Source organism: Brassica napus, chromosome C3 (genome assembly GCF_020379485.1).
Source record: "Brassica napus cultivar Da-Ae chromosome C3, Da-Ae, whole genome shotgun sequence".
Classification (NCBI taxonomy): domain Eukaryota; kingdom Viridiplantae; phylum Streptophyta; class Magnoliopsida; order Brassicales; family Brassicaceae; genus Brassica; species Brassica napus.
In genome coordinates this window covers 8,293,408-8,318,173 of record NC_063446.1, presented here as the reverse complement: position 1 = coordinate 8,318,173, position 24,766 = coordinate 8,293,408, and the positions used below count along the sequence as shown (strand labels likewise).

General features: G+C 28.9%; 1 protein-coding gene and 1 long non-coding RNA gene across 2 annotated transcripts; both read left to right on the top strand.

Annotated features, from left to right (window-relative positions):
- Positions 1 to 3,591: 3,591 nt before the first annotated feature.
- Positions 3,592 to 4,321, top strand: LOC125584225. The gene is made up of 2 exons (XR_007321204.1): positions 3,592 to 4,017; positions 4,074 to 4,321. It is a non-coding gene; the product is annotated as an uncharacterized LOC125584225 (long non-coding RNA).
- A 9,683-nt stretch (positions 4,322 to 14,004) lies between these two features.
- On the top strand, positions 14,005 to 15,526 carry LOC106443352 (transcription factor TRY). Its single transcript, XM_013884915.3, has 3 exons — positions 14,005 to 14,349; positions 14,696 to 14,783; positions 15,195 to 15,526. Exons 1-3 carry the CDS (start codon positions 14,286 to 14,288, stop codon positions 15,361 to 15,363), a joined length of 321 nt encoding a protein of 106 aa, XP_013740369.1. The 5' UTR covers positions 14,005 to 14,285; the 3' UTR covers positions 15,364 to 15,526.
- The last annotated feature ends 9,240 nt before the right edge of the window (positions 15,527 to 24,766 follow it).

Sequence of the window (24,766 nt, the reverse complement as noted above, 5' to 3'; positions counted from 1 at the left end):
ATTGTTACTATGATTGAAAAGCGTATATTTTCATTTTCATAATGTGACTCAGTGTGGTAGTAATTTTATAATTTGTAATACAATAATAAATCAGTATTAAAATAAAATTGAATCTTACTCCCTGTGTATAATTTTAACTGGTGTTTAAGGTTTTTGCACAAAAACTAAGAAAACAAAAAAAATTATGTAATTTATCTTGGTTACATAAAAATAACATTAAATAAAACTAATTTAACCAATAAAAATACATTATTTTTTATTTGGTCACAAATTTCAAATGATATTAAATTTTATTTAGAATAATGAGAACATTTATTATGAAACAAAATAAAAATCTTTAAACACCACATAAAATGATACAGAAAGAATATAATATTATAGAACTATAATGCAATTTTTGTTTCAATTTTCTATGGATTATATCGTGATCTATCTATACTATTATTTTTAAAGTGGTTTTTCGAAACAGAGCTCTCACGTTAAAAAAATGAGAGCGGTTAATATCGATGATACCCTTAATAAATTATTATATTTATTTATTATGTTGTTGATCAAATTTTTTGATTTAATTATAATGAAAACTTTCAAAAGTAAAAAGAGGGACACGTATGATAAAGATTATTGTTTGATATTAACTAATGATGGTCATCACCTATTTTTCATAAAGAAATAAATTACAATAATGAGATAAGTTTGTATATATATGTTTATCGACGTAAGAATAAATATTATTATTATCTGAATTTTCTAGTTTTTAAGTTTTTGTAAACTATCATCAACCTTTATTTTTGACTTTTTCATATTACTTACATTGATTTATTTCTCCGTTGTATTTTTGTAGTTTCATACCTATGGTTTAAATAAGTAATTTACAAAAGTAATGAGGATTTAAAACATGAAGATTTTTAATTTTTAATTTATTTTATTACATATTTGATATATAATTGTTCTTATAGTTTTATAGATTTTCATGACGTTTAAGAAAATAAAAATATTTTTTTTTAAAAAAGGTTGAAAAAAATAAAAATAATTAATTATAATAATTGCATATATATACTCGGTAAAATTCTAAGTCAGCACGTGCGGACTAAACACCTAGTTTAAAGTAATTAATCCTTGGATATACGTTACAAACACAAAATACTCAACAATTCCAAATCGTATCAATCATAGACTATTCAGTATTGATTGATCTTTCGATTTTCTTTTCTTATTTTATGTCTTAGTCGACACCCTGGGTCAGCGATAACAAAACTCTTCTTGTTTTATTCACATGATACAATTTGAGATGTAACATCAAGCACAACCCACGAGACCTTGAAGTTTACATAAAAATCTCTTGATTCACAAGAAGTTACTGGGGGGAACACACATCCAAGAAAATTTACATTAATGACGTTGAAAACTAACTAACATGCATTGTTCAACTTCTTCTCATTGGCATCACCACCATGATCAACATCAAGTACAAACTCAACTGAGCACTCGTTCTTCTCATTATCCCATTTAATCATCACCATTGTTGTAATCGGTGCCTCCTTGTTCTTGTACTTAAAGTAGAGTATAAGTTGGAGCATCCCAATGGGGTTCCCAGCATATTAATTACGTACGTGACTATACATAAAAATCAGTTAACCATCATCAGAACCTTACGCATGAAATCTCAACAACTTATCGCACTGTATATAATCACACAAACATGTCAATTATAATGTTAAATTAAGAAAATAAACTAAAGTATGGAACTGAAAAAAAAAGAAGAAATAGAAAAGCGAACCGCAAGAAAGAGATCATGGCTGAGTAAACCGTAGGCCATCCAAAGGGAGCTCGCCCGAAAATGACATGAACGACAAGAAATGTGTCTAATTTCATATTTTAAAAACTTTTATTTTTATTTTATTATTATTTTTCATAATAACAGATATAGAATTGGACCATTAAGATAGAAAGTGTATGGTAGTATGGCATGGTTCCCATGAGAACTCGAGTCTATTTAAAATTTTGGTCATTTGTTGCATGTACCATCGAATTGATCAATTCAGTCGCTTCTAGTTTTGTATTTTTATTTTCGTGGTGCCAGAGATCTGAAACCTGACTGATGTTAACATTCTTTTAAGAAACAGTTATTGCAGAAACAGAAATTTCATTTTTTCATCCACACACGTCTACGTCGACAAGTAAAGATTTTTTTTGGTTACAGACAAGCATAGTTGCAGAAGTATAATTAGGATTTAGGACACTGAGATATAATAATATATAGAAAATTTTAGAAAAGGACAGATTAAGTTATGTATATATATGGTTGTGTTTGCCTAAACAGAAACCTGAACTTCATAATCACTACAAAAAAAAGTGGTATTGATAGCACATTACGATAACATTATTTTTAGAACTGTTATAAAATATCAGTTTTAGATTTTGGTTTGTAATAATAGCACTTAATTAATGCTATTTTGAAAATTAGTCACCGGAAAAAGAAAATCACTGATACCGCCAAAATTTAGCTAAACTTTACACTTAAGCGCCAAATAAATATTTTAAACGGTTTTAATAATGCTATCGATGACATATAATAGCATTTTTGTTATGCTAAGAAAAACTATTTAGTCTCAAACCCCAAACCTCAAACCCCAAAACCCAAACTATAAACTCAAATCCTATGCATTCCATAAACACAAACTTTAAAATTTTAGATTTCATATTAATATTTTCCAAACTTTAGTTTCAAACCATAATCCCAACACTCAAAATCTTAAACTCTAACTCCAAAATCTCAAAATCATAACTCCAACACAACCCTCTTCTTGGAACCTAATCTTTAAACTTTCTTCTTCACTTACATAATTCAAACCCTATATCGTAAAACATGAAACCTTAAATTTTAAATTTTAAACAAAACTTAATTCCTATAATATATATATATATATAGATAGATATCTATAAACTATGTACAATTTTAATTTTTTCAAACTCTACATTCAAGTCTTCTAATAAACTTCAAAACCCTAAACTTATACTCCAAATCCTATTTCATAAACTTCAGATCTTACATTTTCAATATAATCCAGTTCCTACATCCTAAAACTAATATATAAGATGCTCAAATTTTTAAAATTTCTACTAAATATAAACATATATAAAATGTAAAGACCAATTATTAAACAAAAATTATATTTCTTAAACCCTCAACTTCATTTATTTTATGTTAACTCTGAATTTTAATTTCAAATTTTAAACTTATCCCCTATGTCATATATCATAAACCCTAAACTGTAATTTATATCCAAATATCAATCACAAAGTTTAATTTTTAAAATTATAAATTTAAATCTATAAATTTTATATGATGAATTATAAAATTTTAATGTTTCCTCAAAATATATCTTTGTGTACAAAAATGTATTATAAACATTTTATACATTAAACACACAAAATAGAAAAGAAAACAATAGTATTAAAAAAAACAGCTTTAATAATCTGACCAATCACATACAAGGGTGAGGATAGCTAATATTGACCATTGATTAAATATTTTGAAGGGTCCAGATTCCTCTTGCCTCTCTCTCTCTCTCTCTCTACCAGATTCACAAATATATCTACTCTGTGTTTCATCCTGCTCCTTCTCTCTCTCTCTCTCTCTCTCTCTCTCTCTGATATCTCCAATTTTTTGAAAGGTGTCTCATCTGTCACCACCAAACCTCCATCGTTCAAAGGTCACTACTCCACATCCTTCTCCTTTTCTCTACCAGGAGCCGTCACGCTCATCACCACCACTTTCTTTGTGTCTCTTTTGATAAGTCTGAACATGTCGCCGTCGTCATGGTCACCGGTCTCAAGATCGCACCGTCTCGCCCGTCGTCATCATCTCGAGCTCGCTCCGTCGTCACCATCTCGAACTCGCTCCGTCGTCACTTGTCTCGAGCTCGCTCCGTCATCAACGGTCTCAAGCTCGCTCTGTCACCAAAAGTCATCGATGGAGAAGGAGATCGAGAGAATACATAGGAAGATAGTGAGAAGGTAGAGCCGGAGGAGGAAGGATGCGGTGGTTTACGACAGTTCATGACAGTGAGGAGGTAGAGCCGGCTGGAGGAGGAAAGGCTCAGGCGGCTGGAGGCAAATCACATTGCGGCTGGAAGAGGAAGGCTCGTGGAGGCTGTCTTTTTTTTTAGGTTTAGTTTTTTTTTTAAAGATTTGGTTTAGTGTAAACCGATTTGGGTATATGTGATGGTTTAATTTTTTGTTAATTCTGGTTTAGTTTTGTAAACTGAATTTTAATTGGAATTCCATTTTAATTTATAAATACAAAATTTCTTTATTTTAATTAATTAAATTATAATAAATTTTTATTTATTTTTAATTATAAACCAATTTCTGGATTAATTTTTTTAATTATGATGTTACTCAATAATAGCAAACTATAAAAAATGCTATTATATAGTTTAGTGATAATAGCATTTATAAAACTACTATGATATAAGAGAGACCTATTATAACTCGGACAGACATAGCGGTTTCAATAACGCTAACAATGACATGTCATAGCTTTTTTCTTATGCTAAAAAAATCATTTTTTTTGTAGTGAATCAAAAGTAATGGTAATATAAATTACTCGATTTTGATTCTAAATACGGTAAAAATATTATTGAAATCTTTTAAAATCTAAGATAAATAGGACCTAATAGTTGCTAGCCTTCTTTTAATGTACTAATATATATATATATATATATATATCCTTTAAATTTTCCTTACATGACGTACACATATTTATGAACATTATATTTTGCTAAATGCAAATTTAGAATTTATCCAAAAAGGTATATAAATTCAAAAACTTTGTTAGCAAAATAAAAACACGTGTTAAACATATATAGAACAATAGAAAAAAAAAAGATACCACAAATGATATAGGGAGAGCAAACTCTGATCCTTATAGGAGTGGACTGGATTGTTTTGTATAGAACACTAAATTGAAGTGGACCAAGCAGTGTCTTAAGTTTTTTTTTTTTTGTTAATCATTTTTCTTTGTCAGCAGACAACCAAGTTGTTATGGAATTGCTAAAATAGAAAAATGATTCCTAAATAATAATAATATAGAAAATATTACATATTTAATCTAAGATTTGTAAATAAAAACTATTATTTCTAATATACAATATTTTGTTGGATATTTTTTTTATTAAATATGTATATACCTATATATGTGATATATATATATATATATACTATTGCAGAACTAAAAAGAATTATATATACATATTATGGTGAAATGTACCAAAGTACTATTGTGGTTTATATATTTATGTGAGGTCAGTTTATTATAAATTGTAGATATATATTTTTGTTTGGGAAACTAATCAAATACATAAGATATATATCGGTTCTCGGATAATTTGTATACTTTTGAATTTCTTGGTTAGTTTTTAGTAGTTATTTCAAGATTGTTGGTCGGTTTAAGAAATTGGTAATAACCCAATCTGAACTGAACCCGGAAAGAACCAATCCTAGCTAATCCCACCCGCAAATTAGAAAAATTCTTAGAAGATTTATGAGTACAGTACCGAAAATTCAAAAAAAAAATGATACAAACCTGAACAGAACGTAAAAGAACCCTAAACGCCTGTGTCTAATGTCTATGTTACATTTTTTATGTTAAGGAAGTCTGGAGAGTTAGTTTGAACATTATGGACATGAGACAACCTGAAAAGTAAACACATAATCCGTCCTCCCATTAAGTCTCCGACGCTCAAAGCAGTATTCACGATGGAGAATAAGGAATAGCCAAAAGTGAGAGAAATCCCATTCCTCTCTTGCCTTTTTACGCCCTTTACCACCACAAGAGAGGTTTTTTTCTAGTGAATGGTATTTCCCTTGGACTGGAAGAGTACCAAGAGGACTGAATATCTGAATGTTTTAGTGGAAAACAAAGTCTGAAAATACAACGTTTTCTCTATAATTATTCTCACCTTATCGAATTCTCAAAGAGAAGTTTTATAAAAATATATAGCTATCAGGTTGGGACATAGATTTTCTTTGGCTTGATCCGCCTTGTTTGCCTCGTTTAACTTCATACTTTCATTTACCAAGTCATGATACAAGAAACTTGATCATAAGAGACTTTAACCACCAATGCATTGAGTCGGTCTAGTACCACCCTAGCTCACTTGATTGGAACTAACGTTACCTAACCTAGACCCAATGCATTTTGAACCACAGTGAGAATGAAATCAATCCACGACTCAGAATGATCAATCTCTTTAACCACACCTAAATTGACCTCATGGTACAACAACATTTACTAACCCAAAGATAATACCTACACCCGAGTACAATTAAAACAAAACTAAGGGATCCTAATAATCGGCATTGAAGTCCTTGTCCCATTAGCATCTTCACCAAAAGGTGCAATATCGAGCTTAGATCGTCTCCCCGGTTTTCAATACTGAGACTCTCAGCCTAAAATCGGACACAAGATCCGAACTGAAAGACAGGTTTCAGCTGAACCTCGTTTAACTTTTAAACTCATCCACCCTTTCAGACTTTCAGATTTAATGAAGTGTTGTATAATACATCTCAACACTTCATTAAATGTCTTTCTAACGTTGAAAATAAAACCATAGAACACAAAGTATATCAGTGTTTAGGACTAGCTAGTGCTTGTGAAGCGACAATATACCACTTAAGTACTCAGGCAGGTCTGTTTTTTTAAATAAAAATATATATTTAATTCAACCCTAAAACATGACATTCGAAACAGAGTACAAGATCTCGGCAGGAAAAATGGAAGCCCTAGATTACAAGCTAAACAACAAGTCAAGAATTACAGATCTAAGCAGTAAGGAGAAGGTTGAGGGAAAGATGTCGGTGTACTTCGGGTAATCACTGTCTCCTCCTTTGGGTAAAAAACTTGGCTATCTAGTACGACTTCCGGTAACTTCACATGGCAGGGGTGTCCAAGCCAGCTCAAGGTCCGCCTCCGATTGTCGTCAAAGAAGCCATCCACAGAGGTGACCCACAGCCCCAAACGCCGGTCTCAGAAGAGGAACTGTCTCCAAAACCCTAGTGCTGAATCCTGTAAACGATTCGCTGTCTCGCAGGTCCGAGGAATCTGTGTGCTCCTACATTCCTTACGGCGGTAAAGGAAGATCCAGGCCAGAGATAAACAGTTTAAGGGAGAAAGTTCCTTAGTATTTTTCCTCTAAATTCACCATGTTGATTATTATAACTCATTATTTTGCTATGTTTAAGTACCTTTGTAGAGTACAGAGTCCTTTTAGAGCACCTCATCAGTTAGAGACTATAGAAGTTTTCAAAAGAAAAAAGTACTAATATTATAATTATTCATTTAAGTTTTATTTTCATAAAAGTAGTTAAAATTATTATTCTCTTTAGTAGAATGACGTGTTCTTTGAATAGACTCTTTTTTTTTTAACATTTTGAGTAGACTAACAGTTTTTTTATAACTTTTAAGTCAAGAAGTTTTTCCTATTTTTTCTCTTATTTTCTTTTTTCTTAAAATGTTTAGAACTCTTCCTAAAACCACCATTAGAGGTGCTCTTAGTTAGAGGCACTGTACATTTTATAATATGACCTTGCGTCTTTGCTTTCTGTAAACATATTGTTTTTGTTTTTAAAGTTTAAGGTTATTACCATATTATCTTATATGAATATATTGTTTCATGGCAAAGCTTGGTCAAACTTAACGAATGAATTAGCTGAAGTAGTTTAGAAAGCCGGATACTCAGATATTTGCACAAGACGATTATATATACTACTCTTACTACATCATAATCATGTCTGTAGTGTGAAATTACGTAATAAAATAGGACACATCGCATTCTTGAGAGGTGTTAAAAGCTAGGAGTTGACAAACTGTGGGACATTTGGACTCTTTTTTTAAAGCTGTATTCACAGATTGCGTTTTATGTAGTTGTGGGTTTCTAGTTTCTACGTGATAATTTTCAACGTGATGATACACTAATTGTTTGTTTTTAAAACTTATTCTTCTTAATGTTGATCTTATGATGGTATTTTCACTTGTAGTAATGTGGTATAATCTAATAATTGAATTATTTATTTATTTTATGTTCTATATTCTTTTTTAAATAGTACGTACATGTTAACTTCTTATTCAAAAACGTTGATGCATCAATACATAGATTCTTTTTATCATTAGTATATATCTATTTTATAATATTTCAACTTTTCATTTTTTTAGTAAATTATAAATCAGTAAGATGTTTGGATATTAAACAAAACACGAAAAGTTATGTTTGGATAATTAAAGAGTGAATACATATTAAAAATGTTTATGTTTCTTCAAATATCCCTATCATATAAAGGAAAAATACTCCAGGAATTTTATGAATTTTTTAGATTTGAATATTATTCTATAAGAATCTTATACTTTTTATATAATATATTATTCTAAATTTCAAAAAAAAAAATTTGATAGATGATACTGAATGTTTTAATTTAAGATAAAATAATATAATAAGTTTTGAATTACTTTAGGTTCATATTTATAGGTACGAAAATTTGTCTAATGTGAAGAAAATGGTGCATGATTAAAATGTAATTATTTTGCAGTCCCTGTAAAATCTCTATAAAATCAATTTTCAAAAAATTTAAAGATGAATAGCAGCATGTAGAATAATTGCGGAACAGTTGTGGCGTAACAAAAGCATATAGATATATTGGTATATATAGAGATTTTTGTTGATATTAACTGCGGTGATGTGCGGTTTGTAACATTCGGACTCTTAGGAAATAAGATATCTCTCCATGCCAATCCTAGATAATTCAAGGATTTTTAACGTTAAAACCCTTCAACTAAGTTTGTTTTGGGTAAAAACCCCCAAACTAAGTATTTAATGAAAAGCCCTCAAACTAACGTTATTTAATGAATTAAACCCTACTAAGTCATAATTACCAATACTACCGGTAAATCTTTAATTTAGGGGTTTTTACATTAAGTAAACATAGTTGAGGGGTTTTACCTTTAAAAATTTTAAAAACAAAAAAAAAAATCAAAATTTTATAATATTATTTAAAAATTAGTAACTTTTTTTTTGACAACATAAGCGAGAACTAAGTAACTGGACCGCGCGATTCAGAAAGTCAAACCGAAAGTATTGAATCGACATATAACATAGCTGAAGGAGAAAACCCCTCAACTATGTTTACTAATGTATAAACTCCTAAACTAAAGATTTACCGGTAGTATTGGTAATTATGACCTGTTATGGTTTACTTCATTAAATAAAGTTAGTTTGGGGGCTTTTACGTTAAACACTTAGTTTAAGGGTTTTTACTCAAAACAAACATAGTTGAGGGGTTTTAATGTTAAAAATCATTAATTCAACTACATATATGTCATCCAATGTGTTATTGGTTTATATATTTTGATTGATTTAGAAATCCATATAGTATTTATAAATCCAAGTAAAATATGCAAATCCGGAGATTTTCCCTCGGATTTGAGTCTTTGTATTTTTAACTAAAAAATCCAAACAAATCCATTCAAATCCATTATAAAATCAAATATATTAGTAAATCCGTACGATTGAATAACACTTGATTTGATACAGAATTTATAAATCATTAAACCAATAACACTTGATTTTAATACAGATTTGAAAATCATAGAACCAATAACACTAGATTTAGTTCGGATTTTCAAATCCATTAAAATACAACAACCAATAACTCCTATTTAGGCTCATAACTCTATGACCCATTTAATGAGAGCGTCTAGGTCAAATCTATATAATTATACTCACTCACATAAATGGATGAGGCTAAATGAATCTACTCACTTATATTTTGTCAAATGTATAGGCGGTTAAGTGATTCACAGTATCTACCGAAAACATCAGAAACATTCATTGCGTGGACCCCCTTACCTGTTGTAAACAATGTGGTTAACAAATCAGACATTTACAGTTCAGCAATTTTTTTAAATAACTTTAAATTTTATGGTATTTGAATGATATTTTAGTGGCCAGATTTGACAAAATACTATATTTACATATATGAGGGCTCGTACACGTATATGTGGACTCGTACGATACGTTATGAGATGGTCATTTAGAACTAAGAATGTTAGTTGAAGTGACTTACCATCGGCTGCAACCATGTTTCAATTCGGTTCGTTTTCTTTTCTTATAACTTTCTTAGTTCCAAAACTATTGTTTAGTAGTTACTCTTTTATGATGATTAATTTATTGGAATGACGAATTTATTGTTCAACAACAGAAAAGACAATAATAATCTGTAGAGGTTTTTCAATAGTAAAGTTAAAAGACAAATAGGCAAAGCCTCACCGCACCGCAACGTCGAGAGAATCAGGTATCTTCAGAGACAATTTTACATTGTTATCAAAACTCATTGGTTGGGTTCTTCAACGTCGATTTCGACTTATGTGTGTTCTTTCGAATGCGGGCTCTAAGACTACAAGTGAAGATTTTCTACGGGTTTCTTCTCTCCTTAGCCATCTTTATCTTTCATTATGTTTTAATTATGTTAGCTTCTCAGTTTACCGTCGAATACCTCTCCGGTTGTAATCGCATCTAAATTTTAATATAAGTATCAGTTGTGCAAAAAAAAAGACAAAGACTGATTCTATGATTAATAACTTTACATGAGAGAAAATGAGGCAACACCAATCGTATAAAGATGGTAAAATCTATGTTTTCCGGTGAACGTTTTTTTTTTGTTCAATCCAGTGAACGGTTAAAATCAAATATTACAAAAGATTCCTATTACAAAAGGTAATCAAATCTTTGTTGATTTGTACGGGCAGGGCCAGTCAAGTTTTAATAAAATGTTTTTACAGTATAATTTATAAAATATGTTCTTAAAACAATTGTTTGAGATTTACAAAGAAAAAATAATTATTAAAAATAAAATATCTAAAATATGTTACCAAAACTTAGATTTCTCAAAAAAACAAAATATCTAACATATATTACCAATATCATATGCTACGATTAAACTCGGCAGCTCAGGGGTTTATACTAACATTATGACATGACTTCAAATTCCGTGGTGAGTATAAGTGAATAATTTGGAAAAGGAATGCCAATTGTGAAATGAAACACATGCAGATTTATAAAGACAATGACATATAAGATTCTATACATTCACATATGCGTAATCATGTAATCAGTTTTATCTATCAAATATATATAATCAGTTTGAGATAATTTCACACAAAAATACAACAAAGTATTGTTTCAGTATGAAACATTATAAATGTGAATTCATATACGATATAAAAGTAAGTCAACATAATTAGATGCCACAATCTTTAAAGTCTTCTGTTTATAATTGTGGTATGATCCCAAAAGTTTTACAAACACTAATCCCACGAAATACTACATCTGTATACGCGTGGAAAAATTATTTTCATCTAAAGCGCGGCTAAATGACTAGTGCGAATCGAATTTAAGTGACGGTAGCTCTGCCAGAACCAATGGTAGACCCAGTAAAGGCCAACATGAGTGAGATGATACCCCTAAAATTGTCAATTAAATAAGAATGTGTAAAAAATGTTAAAGAATCTGCAGTAGAAATGGTTGTTGTGTATGGTTTGACACCTCTAAAACCAAGGTTCCATTCCCTTTTGACACCCTTTTTCTTTATTTTTAAAAACTATATAAATCTGATCCCGGAAAAATAATTTCTGGGTTTGCCACTGGCCGGAACTTCTTTATTACCAGTTTACCACCACGTTTTGGTTATCTTTAAAGTCTTTCAAAACGGATTATGTCCAAAATGTTCGATAAATAATATATTTATGCATTATAACAGGTAAAAATATAGCTTTTTAATTCCAAACAAATTTGCAAACTGTCTTCATAATAATTCACAGGGGATGCTCATAAATGCTATGATAGTAATCGTGAACTTCCTTACAAAATTTATTGAAAAGCGTACTTATGTGATGTCTCACACTCGAATTTAATACGTTATTTTGATGGCCCCGTTCAAACTTATCATAGATTCTGAAGTTTCTGAAATTATTATTTTTTAAATCAAGAGATTTTTGTTGTATAATGTATGAGAGAGATTAATTTCTCCTGAATCACTTTAAATCGCTGGTTTCAGTACTCCGCCAGCGTAGGAGTTGCCATTGTGAGTCATATGTATTGTCATAGTCATAGTAGATTCTAAAATTAAAATACATTTGGTTTTTTTTTCTGGATCATCCATATATATAAAATACTCCATCTGTTTCACAATGTAAGTAGTTTAGACTAAAAACACTAATATTAAAAAAGTTGATACTTTAAAAAAATAATATTTAATTAATTAGTTCAACTAATTATAAAAAAAGATTGATATTATTTGATTGGTTACACTATATCCAATAAATGTAAAAGTTATCTAGATATTTGGAAACTATTTATATTTTGGAACAAAAAAAATTTCCTTAAACTACTTACAATAAGAAACAGATGGAGTATTGATTATTATTATTCTGTTTGAAGGTGAAATTTAATTTATACATTTTTATTCAAAGATTTTTATAAGTTTGAAACTATAAAAATATTTGTTATGCGATTTGGGTTAATTTATGCATGGAAAGAAGTTGAAGGCTCAATGCGCTAACGACCTGGTTTGCAAGCAGAGGGTAGTGGAGTTAAATTGTTCTTTTTTCTGTATCAACTAATTTCAAACAAACTCTAGAATAGAGCTACTACACATGTTGTAAAAAAAAATGATTTAAATTTTTTTTACATTCTTTCAAAAAAAAATCCGCATATCACACACGATTATCAATCTCTGGTAGAGAAAGCCAGAATTTTATTTCTAAAATTTGATTAGCAATGTATTTTACAACTTTTAAATTCGGTAATTAGTAGCATTGTAAACTTTGGATGTTGTGTGTTGGGATTTTCTAAAATTTGATTAGCAATGTCTTTTACAACTTATTTTGAGCGTTGTTATAGCTAGATTGTTCATCAAATCAGAAGGGGAAAGCTTTCGTGGAGGAAAATTTATACGGGTTTAGGAATCAAAATATGAAGGATCAATCGCGTTTCTTTGCTACAAATATAATTTTGAAGTTGATTACTCTCTCGAGATGCCTGGATCAGAACGCGTGCTGAAGAAAAGAGACCAGCGAGAGTTTCAGAAGCAGCCACAATGTCATCATGTCTAGTTTTGGTTTTATGCCCGTACAAAAAAATCATGAGAAAACCAATAATTTCATAAGAACTTTATTTCTTAGAAAAATAAATTAGACCTGACAAAAAGATGGAAAGAACAACAGGAAAATTACAATAAATTCGTAGATATATATATATAAGAAAAGAATTAAAGAAGGTTCACAAATTTGGATGTATGTAAAAAATTAATAAGTTTGCCAATATTAGTGATTTTGAACAAAAATGGCTTTTAAATACTTACAAAATCTATTGGGAAACCAATAAGATTAACAGTTTCAAAATAGGAATTTTCATGTTTACCAATTTTTGGTAACATTATTCATGTTTACTACCATTAAAAAGATTTTTTCAAAAATATCTTCTTCATTAAGTGGTAAAATACTTGTGTACCCTTGTTGTCTATATATATATAATAAATAATTATTTAAATAAATAAAAAAATTATGTTTTCGAATTATACTTTCTCAAATTCAAAATTTTTTATAATTTATTTTTGATTTTTTTTTTCGAATTTTTTTCTTCAAAATTCTATTTGAAAATAGAAAATTATTTTTGAAAGAAGTTATCAATAAGTGGATAATCCCCACATAATAATCCATAAGAAGCCCTTAACAGACCATCAATCCCAGGTCCTTGTCGTTAAGTGACTTATGAATTAGATTATATATGTATTCTAATACTAATATCATGTTAGGTTTATTAAACTTCTGATCTAAACTTCCAATATAGAATATATTTTACACATTCTTTAGAGACTAAGAGTTATGATCCATTAATTCTTAGTTAATCGTTACAAATCTCAACAAAAGACTTCACCATGTGTGATCAAAACAAAACAAAAAGACTCCACCATGTGTACATGTAAGTCAGTAAGTGTCAACGACAAGTCTACATAAAGGCTAATAGGTCAACAAGACCACACAACATTTCTTACTATTATTTGCAAAGGCTGTTCGTTGGGCATTTCCTTGTCTTCATCTCTCTCTCCTCTCTTCTTTTTCTCTATATAATTCTCATCTCTCACATTTTTCTTTTATTGCATTCTCCAACTAAACCTCGAATTCCATTTACCTTCCCTCTGTTTTCTTCTTCTTCTTACTATCTTCAATAGCAATGGATAACACCGACCGTCGTCGCCGTCGTAAGCAACAGAAAGTCAGTCTCCATGACTCTGAAGGTCCCTTTTTATACCCTACTCTTTCTACATCGAATTTTACTTGTTTGCGTAATCTTTCATGGGTGGGGAGCAAGAATAATGCTTTTGCAAATCTTGAAAGCATTTTTGGCTTCGATTATAAATTTAGTTCCTGAGATCCGACTTGTGGTTTATTTTGGAGAGTATTTGTAGAAAAGAAGGCAAATATTCACTTTTATATCAGTTGAACACCTCGTGCCAAGTAACTTAATAAACGTAGCAGTATAACGTTTCTAAATTTAACAAAACAAAAAACAAAACAAAAACGAATATTTTTTTGTTAATTTATCATTTGTTTTAAAGTTTAAATGGTTGAATATATCTACAGAAGTGAGCAGTATCGAATGGGAGTTTATCAACATGACAGAACAAGAAGAAGATCTCATCTGTCGAATGTATAGACTTGTAGGTGACAGGTAACAACAGTTCCTTCTTTTCTTCTACTTCTTCTTCTTCTATCAATTATCTCGGCACAAAGGAAAATGATATTTGTATACATTGGTAGGTTAGTGTTTCCATTTTAACAAATGTTAATCTAGGCATGTACGTATTTACTTAAGTTTGTAGTTGTACAGTGTACCATGTTGTAGATGAAGCACATGGCGTCCACTAATTTTCTTAAAACATTTAATTAAAGCTAGGAAGCTATCACGATCATTAAATTATATACGTACACATACAATCATATAAAAAAAGTAAAATAGGCTATTTTGCTTTTCTTTATCGCTAGGTACTTGTGAATAAATGCTTGGTTTTCTCTAAAATGGAATCTGAATTTAGAAATAAATTTAAATGCTAACAAAAGTAAATATAATTTTTATTATTAGGTGGGATTTAATAGCAGGAAGAGTGCCAGGAAGACAACCAGAAGAAATAGAGAGATATTGGATAATGAGAAATAGTGATGGCTTTGCGGAGAAACGACGCCAACTTCATCACTCCTCTCACAAAAATACCAAACCTTACCGTCCACGTTTTTCAGTTTATCCTTCTTAGTATTTTTTTTTTTGAGCAACAATCCTTCTTAGTATTTAATGTCATTATATTTTATTCTGTTTTCTGCCCCCAGCCACAAAAAAAAAGAAAGATGAGTTGTAGTATTATTAAGGGTAACGTTTAAAAATATTAGCGTAACGAAATTATTATGTTTGTATGTCTTTTTGTTGTGCTTTATGTTTTAATTATATAGGTTTCAATTCGTATTTAGAAAAGGTTTCATTTAGCAATCAACTATTGATCAGTGTGCTTAATAAGGTGGTAGTGGTTTTGAGTTTTTGATGGGATTTTGGTGATTTTTGGTGAATTTGGGTCTGTTGTTATGAATATTTTTAATAGAAATCTATCAAAGTACCACTAAAAACCGTAGAAAAGTTCTCCAAAGTATGTATATACATTACAAGAAAATCAATTATATCGTATGAGTATTTAAGATGCTTAATTTTACAAATTTGTTGTTGTCACTTGTCAACAACATGCCTTGGATGGTGACTAAGACTACTGTATTTAAACTGCATTAAATGATATATTTTTCTTAAGGTCCTTAAATAACGTAAATTATCTAGGCCTCTTTGATCAAAAATAAAAATATCTAGACTTCTACTTTTTAAGAAATCATTCCCTTCTTGCTAAGAAAAAATCAATAAAAACCCTGTATATATTAATTGAGAAGTCAGTTGAGTAATTTATGCTGACGTGTTGTTCATAATGCTAACGTGTTGTTATAAGAGAATTTTCCAATTAATTGTTATAATTTGTTTGGTTGATGGTTTTTAATTTTTTAATTATTTAATTAAAGTTTTTTTAAAATAAACTAACCCTAGAATTACCTAATCTAATATATGTTTCCATACATACAATTAAATATCTTAAATACAGATGAATTATTATAATTTACTTATAGAAACAATTATATATCATAGATTACATTATATAAATTGATAATATACATTTAAATACATATGATACTACAAAAACAATTAGAAAATGGTTTTTAATATATTTATATTTATAGTGAATACAATAAATCAAAGATTCCAGAAAACAAATTAATGCAAACCTAATAATAATAAGTAAACTCACTCATTCACTCGATGTATATATATATATATATATATATATATATATTCAAAAATATTTCAAATGAATGCAAAACAGTCAAATATATAATTTTTTTAAAAAATTCATCATTTTCCAATGACAATGAGATATAATAGATAAGTTATCACTTTTAAAAATGATTAAAATATTTTTATATTTTAAAAGATCCTCCTGTTTACAGAGTCAACATGAGTTTGTAAATTTCTTGCTGAAAAAAAAAAAAAAAAAAAAAAGATCCTCCTATATATTAATTGAGAAGTCACTTTAGTGACTTCTGCTGACGTGTCACTCATACAAGCATTTTGAAAAAAATTCTTATAATTTTGTTGGTCAATGATTTTTAGTTTTTATTTACTTAAATCCTCCTATATATTAATTGAGAAGTCACTTTAGTGATTTCTGCTGAGGTGTCACTCACATAGAGAATTTGAAAAAAATCCTTATAATTTCATTGGTCAATGATTTTTGGTTTCTATTTATTTTAATCAAATCTAAAAAAGGCAATCCTAAAACAAATTAATGTTAGTTGCCAAAAAAAATTTATAATCTTATGAATAATTATTTATAGTAACTAATGGTAGCAATTATAGAAATTCTATATAACACCTCATCATTTATTTTTTTCACTAATAATTTATTTATAAATTATATGAAGCATGTCGTTAAAAAAAGTTAATAAAACTAATATACTAGCTTTGCTTTTCTATTATAGACACGCGTAAAAAGTTTTATTTTCCTATATAAGTCATAATATACATATATAAAACATATAATTTTAATAAAAAATATTATAATAACTATTTATGCATCATATAAAAAGCTTATAAATTATTTACATTAGTTTAAAATCATCTGTGGTGATTGATATATATTTTGGAAAAAAATAAAGTCAATTATATTGATTCATTTCTAATGGTCTATAAAAGATATATAATAATTTATAATTATATAAAAATTCTGGTAATCATTTTAAGGTTTTAAATTATCAATAATGATTAGTATCATTAACTAGAGTTTACAAATCAATATAGAAATATCTATTAAAAATGTTACAAATATTTATAAAACCATTTATCATGAAGAATTTCTCATCATTAATAGGAATTTAGAAAACATTTATGAAGGTTAACAGATTTGTAACTTATTTAAAATTAAATATCAAGTAATCATAAAACTAATTTATAAAATTCTTAAATCAGTTTTAAGTTTATAAATTAATAGATAAAAAATTATTTTCTTGGGTTATAAAACCATTTATTAAGATTTATGAAACTATTTATCATGATTTTAAAACTTCTGAAATATAATCCATAAAATTTGTAAATATTTTATAGATTATTTATAATTGTATAGTTTCATTTATAAGAGGTTATAAACACTTTATCAAATCAGAATCAATCGCAAAATACTATTTTGTTCACAAGTTCATTATTTGCAAAACATTTTTGAAAAATCTTTAAAAAAAATCGTTTTGATTTCATCTGAAAGTAAAATAACTACAAAAATTAGAACAGTCATAAAACAATCCAAAGAATACTATGAATAAAATTATATTCCTAAATTTCTGAAACTTTATATATTCTTAATTTTTAATTAATTTTTTGACAACTTCTTAATTTTTATTAATTTTTAATTAATTTTTTAACAACTTCTTAATTTTTTTGACAAGTTCTTATTTTTTTAACAATCCAAAGAATACATATATATACTTATGTTTCTTTTTAATAATTTTTGTTTTTATACTTTACTTGCAAGTGTGAGTCTATTTGTCACATAAGTTCATGTTTTTGGATTTTAATAATTTTTATAGACGAAAAATTTGATCTACAAACCAATTAAACTATATATATGTTCTAACGATAATGTTATAAAATAATTTAATGAAATATTGTTTGTAAAAGATGTGAAAATCTAACTAAATACTACATAAATCATATTTAAGAATTCTAAAAAGTATTAATTAATAAAATATGTTTATTAAAAAATCACCTACCAAAATTTTACTTTCAGTTTTAAAGTATTAAAATATATTATTGCAGATCAAAGACATATATTATATTATATTAAAATTTTAAAATTATATGTACCCGCAAAATTTGCGGGCAACCACCTAGTATCTAACTAAATATTGATACTTTTTAATAGAGTTATAAGTGATTTAAACCTCTAACTATTTTTTAAATCAGATAAAAAATATTTAAATATTTATCGATGTTAATTTTTAAAATTATAAAGATTTTTTTTAAAAATAACAAAAATCATATTATCTAACAATGATTAATCTTTACTACCTTAAACCAATGAAAACAAATTTTAAACTATATAGTTTATTTTAAAAATTAAACAAAAACTAAATGTTTAATTATTTACTCGATAATATAAATCTATGAAGCGAAAATATTAATTTTTAAAAAACTTCCTAAATTTGTGATATATTACAATATCTTTGAATATGACAATAAACCAATATTTTACTAATCTTTATATATATAGTTACGATTTTAATAATGAAATAATACTCCGAATATATATATATAGAAGAAGATATAAATACATGTGAAAATTTAAAAAAATATATTCAATGAAAAAATATACCGTAAACTTATTATGTTTTAAAAATTGACAGACACATATATTATAATATATACCAATTTAGAATTGAAAACAAAATATTTATATATAATAAATGAAAACAAAAATCCGCGCGGTTGCGCGGATCAAGATCTAGTAACATGTTACAACTACGTCAATTTAACATTCTTAACTTTAAAAACTAAAAAGATGACGTCCATTATCTAACTATTTTTAAATAAAAATTAAATTTTGCAAAATTTTCAAAAATCTCAAAATTTAAAAGTATTACTATTAAAAATTTCAATATTAAATTCAGAAAAATAAAGTTTAAAAAGAATATTCCATAAAATTATCTAAAGCAAATAAAATAAAAAGTTAAACAGAAATAAGAATTTGTACAAATTCAATCTTTCTTATAGTAGTTTTCCATTTTTAGTTACAAAAGTTCTCTATACTATACTAAACCATGTAAATATAGAATTTAGATATTAAAAATTTTCTTATAAAAATTTAGAAAATGTAAAAAATAAAATTTTGAAAATTTTAAGAAATAGTTTCTGAAACTTTTTAGAAATATATTCTGAAAATTTTAATAACTTTCTGTATTTTAACAAAATAATAATTACTTAAATATAATTTTTAAAAAAGTTGAATGGGCAGATTTTTTATGTTAAATGAAAAGGTGGAATGGGTATATTTTGAAAATATAAGTAGAAAAATAATTAGTTGATGTTAAATGAAAAGAAACAAAAAAATAGATATTAAAAACTTATCAAAATTAACTGACATATGAAAGTTTGGTATAAAATTTATAATATTTACTTATTATATCTTTCATGTTTTTTTTTTGTGCACCAAAGTCTTCATTACTAGATTAAACTATGACAATAGTAGTAGCAACATCGTACAAGCCACGATCTGCGAGCCAAACGGCTAAATCCCTAACATATAATTCAAAGCAATACAAGGATAGAGACACAAACTTTAAAAAGCTTGATAAAACGTTATAGAAGATAACAAAGTTGGCACTTGCGATCCAATCTATGAAAGATTTACACCGCACTTCAATCTCTTCAAATAACAAACGATTAGTCACAGAAGTTTGTGACGTCGAAATATCATCCGAAACCTCGACTCTCATATGAATGAGATTTGTTGCATCTACCGGCCCCAAATGGACCATCACATAAGATAACAAACGGTCTGAAAATTTGTAAATTTTCCCGGTTTTGGATTCCGGTAGAGAATCAACTCTTAGAAAGAGGGATTTTGGTGGGATAGTTCTCTCCTTTGAGAAGGAGGAAATGGAAAAGGATCTCTCTCGGCCCTGTCGAGAGGAAATTTGACTAATTTTATCCACAAAGAATAATTTTAGTGGGCTGTTTGGATCAAGCCTTACACATCTCAGCGAAGGATATGGAATTGAGTAATGTCCTGAGAATGAGCTATCTGAAATTGATCGATACCTGAACAACGCAACTCCCGACCATTGAATGTTGGAAGAGACGCTTTGACTGGCTTGTGAGTGCTCCAAAGGATGTTCTTTTATACACAGAACATAATATATCAGTGGTGGAGGGAGCAGATTTCGTGAGTCAACAAACAGGGTGGCCATTAACGGTTGGAGAGATTTATCATCTTGTGCAGAGCCACAAAAGCACTCAACTATGGTGAGGTCTGAAATAAAGCCACTGGATATGATGCCTCGCTCACACCATAGCAGAGTTGAGCAGTTCTTCCAGGTACAGAGAGTGTTCATCGAACACTGAGTCGTTGATTGTGTTAAAAACCGGTGAAATAGTAGATCTGACCAACGGAAAGACCGTGAGGAAGAAAAGCTAGCAGCATCACCCGGCGGTTCTACAGGAGCAGAGAGGTTTAGGACTGAGATTAACAAGCTCCTCCGAGGAGAAACATTCTCAATACCCACCAATAAACGTTGAGCAGAGGAGTACCAGCCATAGGGAAAGCATCACCAGGAGCAACAGGTTCAACCGGCTTTGCTTCCGTCTCCGTTGTGAGCTCCGTTGAGATCTCCAGCCATCAAGAAGCAACAGATTTATAAACGGACAAAACAAAGACAAGATGTTTGAGAGAAGCCGAGAGATGAAGAAGAAGAGGAGACAAGCCGGGAGATCCCGGCGCCAACGAGATCTAGCTTCGCCAGCGCCGGAGAAGGCGGAGTTAGAGCTTGCCTCGGGTATCGTGTCTGAGAGCGGCTAGGGCGAACTCGGCAGTAATATATATTTCATGTTTATATTACAATTTTAGTTGTATGTTGAATTAAAAATTTACTCTAATAAAATAAAAAATTATAAAAAAGCAAAATTTGAAAACCTGTGAACTTGCATTTCCACTTAATAAAAGTAAATTGCCTAACAAAATATGAAATTTAACTTCTACTATGTCATTTTCTCTGTAGAATATAGAATTTCTTATCCGTAGAGCAAAATTTGAAAATTTAGTCAAATTTGAAAGTTTAGAACAAAATTTTCCGTAGAATATAATTTTTTTTAATGTTTTGGACTTTATCTATAATTTTATTTTATTTTCCCAATAGTTTGCATCTACTGATGATCATAATTGTTGTTACAATTATGTAGAATATAATTTTAAGGATTTGAACTTTATCTATAACTTTATTTTTCAATAGTTTGTATAAACTGAAGATCAAAATTGTTGTTACAATTATGAAGACTTTCTTTTGTTTCAAAGCTTTACAAGTCGTGGCATGGCAGTAGTTTGATACATCGATCATAATAGCACAAGTCATAGTCTAATTTTACAAATACTTGATATATATCCTAACACCTTTTTAAATGGTTGGCTCATTCCAGCTTGAATCTCCTTCTCATATATATATATATATATGTATATTTACAGGACCACTAATAACATGAATATTATATAGTTCTATTGGTAAGGACGTCAGTTTCGTACCTGAGGTGTTGGGTTTGATTCATGAAACTACATTTTAGTTAGTTTTTCTCTGATTTTTAAAGATAAATGGACCCAAAAAAAATATTTTTGCTTCTGGATAGGATATTTGTCTCTATTGTCCATGGAACCGCACGAGATGGGTTTTACATTTATTCTGACCTCCGACGTGAGAATGCTTCTATAGTAGCATAGAGTTAGCGCTTTATGCACTTTATTTTTGCTTTTCGTTGTTGTGCTTTTGGTTTAAGAACTAGGACAATGTCCTTATTTTTACTCATAAAAGAAAAGTTCATTTTATTGGTAACTACTAACTAGTATATCTCCTGTGCTACGCACGAATAGTGTTTATATGTATATACTAAATATAGTATTGTATTTGTGTTTTTAACAATGATAATATGTTATTTTGCATCTTAAAAAATATATTTTTTGATGTTTATATCTTATAATAGTCTAATATAAACCTTGAATGTGAAATACTGATCTCTTTTCAAAACAAAAGAAAACTTATTGGATATGGATTTTTTTTGAAGAAAAGCATATTTTTGCTGATCTCTTTTCAAAACAAAAGAAAACTTATTGGATATGGATTTTTTTTGAAGAAAAGCATATTTTTGCTGAAGTACAATTATAATACAACCTTTAATTTTCTAAGTAACTGACATTGGTATCTTTTGTAGTGTTAACCTCTTTTCCTATGAATACATTTGTTGTCTTTCATTGTATATATTACAGCTCTTTGTTTCAACTTTTTTGAGTCTAAGAAATCTACAAATTCGGTTACAGTATATAAGAAAAATAAAAGAAAAATGTATATATAGATCGAAAGTAAACAAAATAAATAGATAATAAGGAAGACCAACATGATCAGATTATGTTTTATCTAGATAGTAAATAGTCGTTTTGGTTTTCCTATCACATGAGTTTCTTAAACCCCATCCGTTGCTTTCTAATTATTATCACTTTTTCTTCTTCTTGCCGCATGTCTCAAAATTTTAAAGGCATGTATGTGTGCTTTAAAGTGAGTCTCTATTACTCTTCTTCCCTGAATTATCCCCACCATACAAAATAAGTATTTCCAGCAAAATCGAGAACTGATGTAATCCATTTTGAAAATGTTATTGACTTGTTTTGTTGTCACCCAGTATGTAGCTTTTGACTATATCTATTAAAACGAAAAGAAAAACAAAAGCAGTAAGTAGATTAGAACAGAACAAAATTTTATGAAAAGGAAATTCAACATGATGCAAATTAAGATCTGAGCATGAAGAGTTTGAGTGTTTTTAGAGATACTAAACTGAACTTTGCGTTCTTCAGCCTACTTTGAAGTGCGCTCGGTTTACATATCCACAACTTTTTTTCTCAATTCATGAAAGTATTTTGTTTTGAAGAATACTGTTGCACCACATTTTTTTTTTTTTTTTTTTTTTTTTTTTTTTTTTTTTGGTTAACCTGGGGGTATCCCAGGCCGAGGCCCAGACTAATCCCCAAGGGGAGGTGCAGCCCACGGATGGACCCTCTCTCCGGGTTTTCAAATGGGCCCTAAAGCAAGCCCATATCCGCGTGGCCACCTAGTGATTTAGCCGTAGTGGGGTGCCTTCGAACCCGGGTCGCTTAGCTCACCGGTATCCGCTTATGCTGATATGGATCGAGAATGGATACGGTCAGTGGAAATTTCGATCTATTTGCTTAAAACTTGAAACTGCATCACATTTTGGAGAGAATTTGAAGATGTGACAAAAAAATAGGAATTAAAGTTTCTTGAAAGCAAGTAAAAATGAATTTACGTTATATGCATTTTGAGTTAATCTACAGAAAGATTAACTGTTATAAAGATCGTGAGTTCATGAGTGAGATGTGAGAAATTTTAAAGATGTTTTAATTTATATGAATTTTTTTTGTAAAACAAAAAACAGTTAAGAGACGAAAATATTTTTGCATTTAATTTTTTTTTAAATTATAAAATATATATCCTATGTGTCAAAAATTTTGTGCTTTGGTATATAAATTTTACATGATAGATAGATCATATGATTATTTGGTAGTCGTCCGTGATGGCGACTAAATACTGTTAGTTTGCATGTTGATTACAAGTCGCAATGATTCCCTGGAAAAAGTGAACTGCTGAATTTTTATCGACGCGATCCCGCAACCACGTGAATGTTATTGTAGTCGCTTTGCCATTTTCTATTCAACAAGGTCATCCTATGTGATTCACACAAACAAAAGTCACAATCTCAGTTAAAGGGAGGAATTGTACGCCTAATAGTAAACTAGTGCCAATTAGCATAGCCAGCTAGATAACAAGGTACGACCGATCAATCAGTATTGGGCTGAAACTATCTGTCCAGATCAATTTTTCATAACTACTCAGTTGAAAGTTCACCAGTACTGGGCCACATTGCGCTACCCTCCGGTAAGATTTTATATAATTTGGGTGTTTTCAATGACAAAATCATCACATTAACTCTGATCAGATCGGGTGAGTGTTCGGACTGTAGTATTCTGGTTGTGGGTGATTTAAAAAAAAACGCTTAAGTTTATATTTAACTTTAAAATTTTAGTGATCCAAACGAATCATTCGGACACCCAAGTAATTATCAACTATTTATATATATATTATTAAAATTGAAGTAAAAATAGAACTAACATTTTTTCAACAAGTTATTGCATTAATTATCTTTTCATTTTCTATTCAATTTAACAACTTCATTAATTATATTAAATTAGCAATACATCACATCATTAATTATATTACCATAATAATAATATTACAGATTTTTATTTA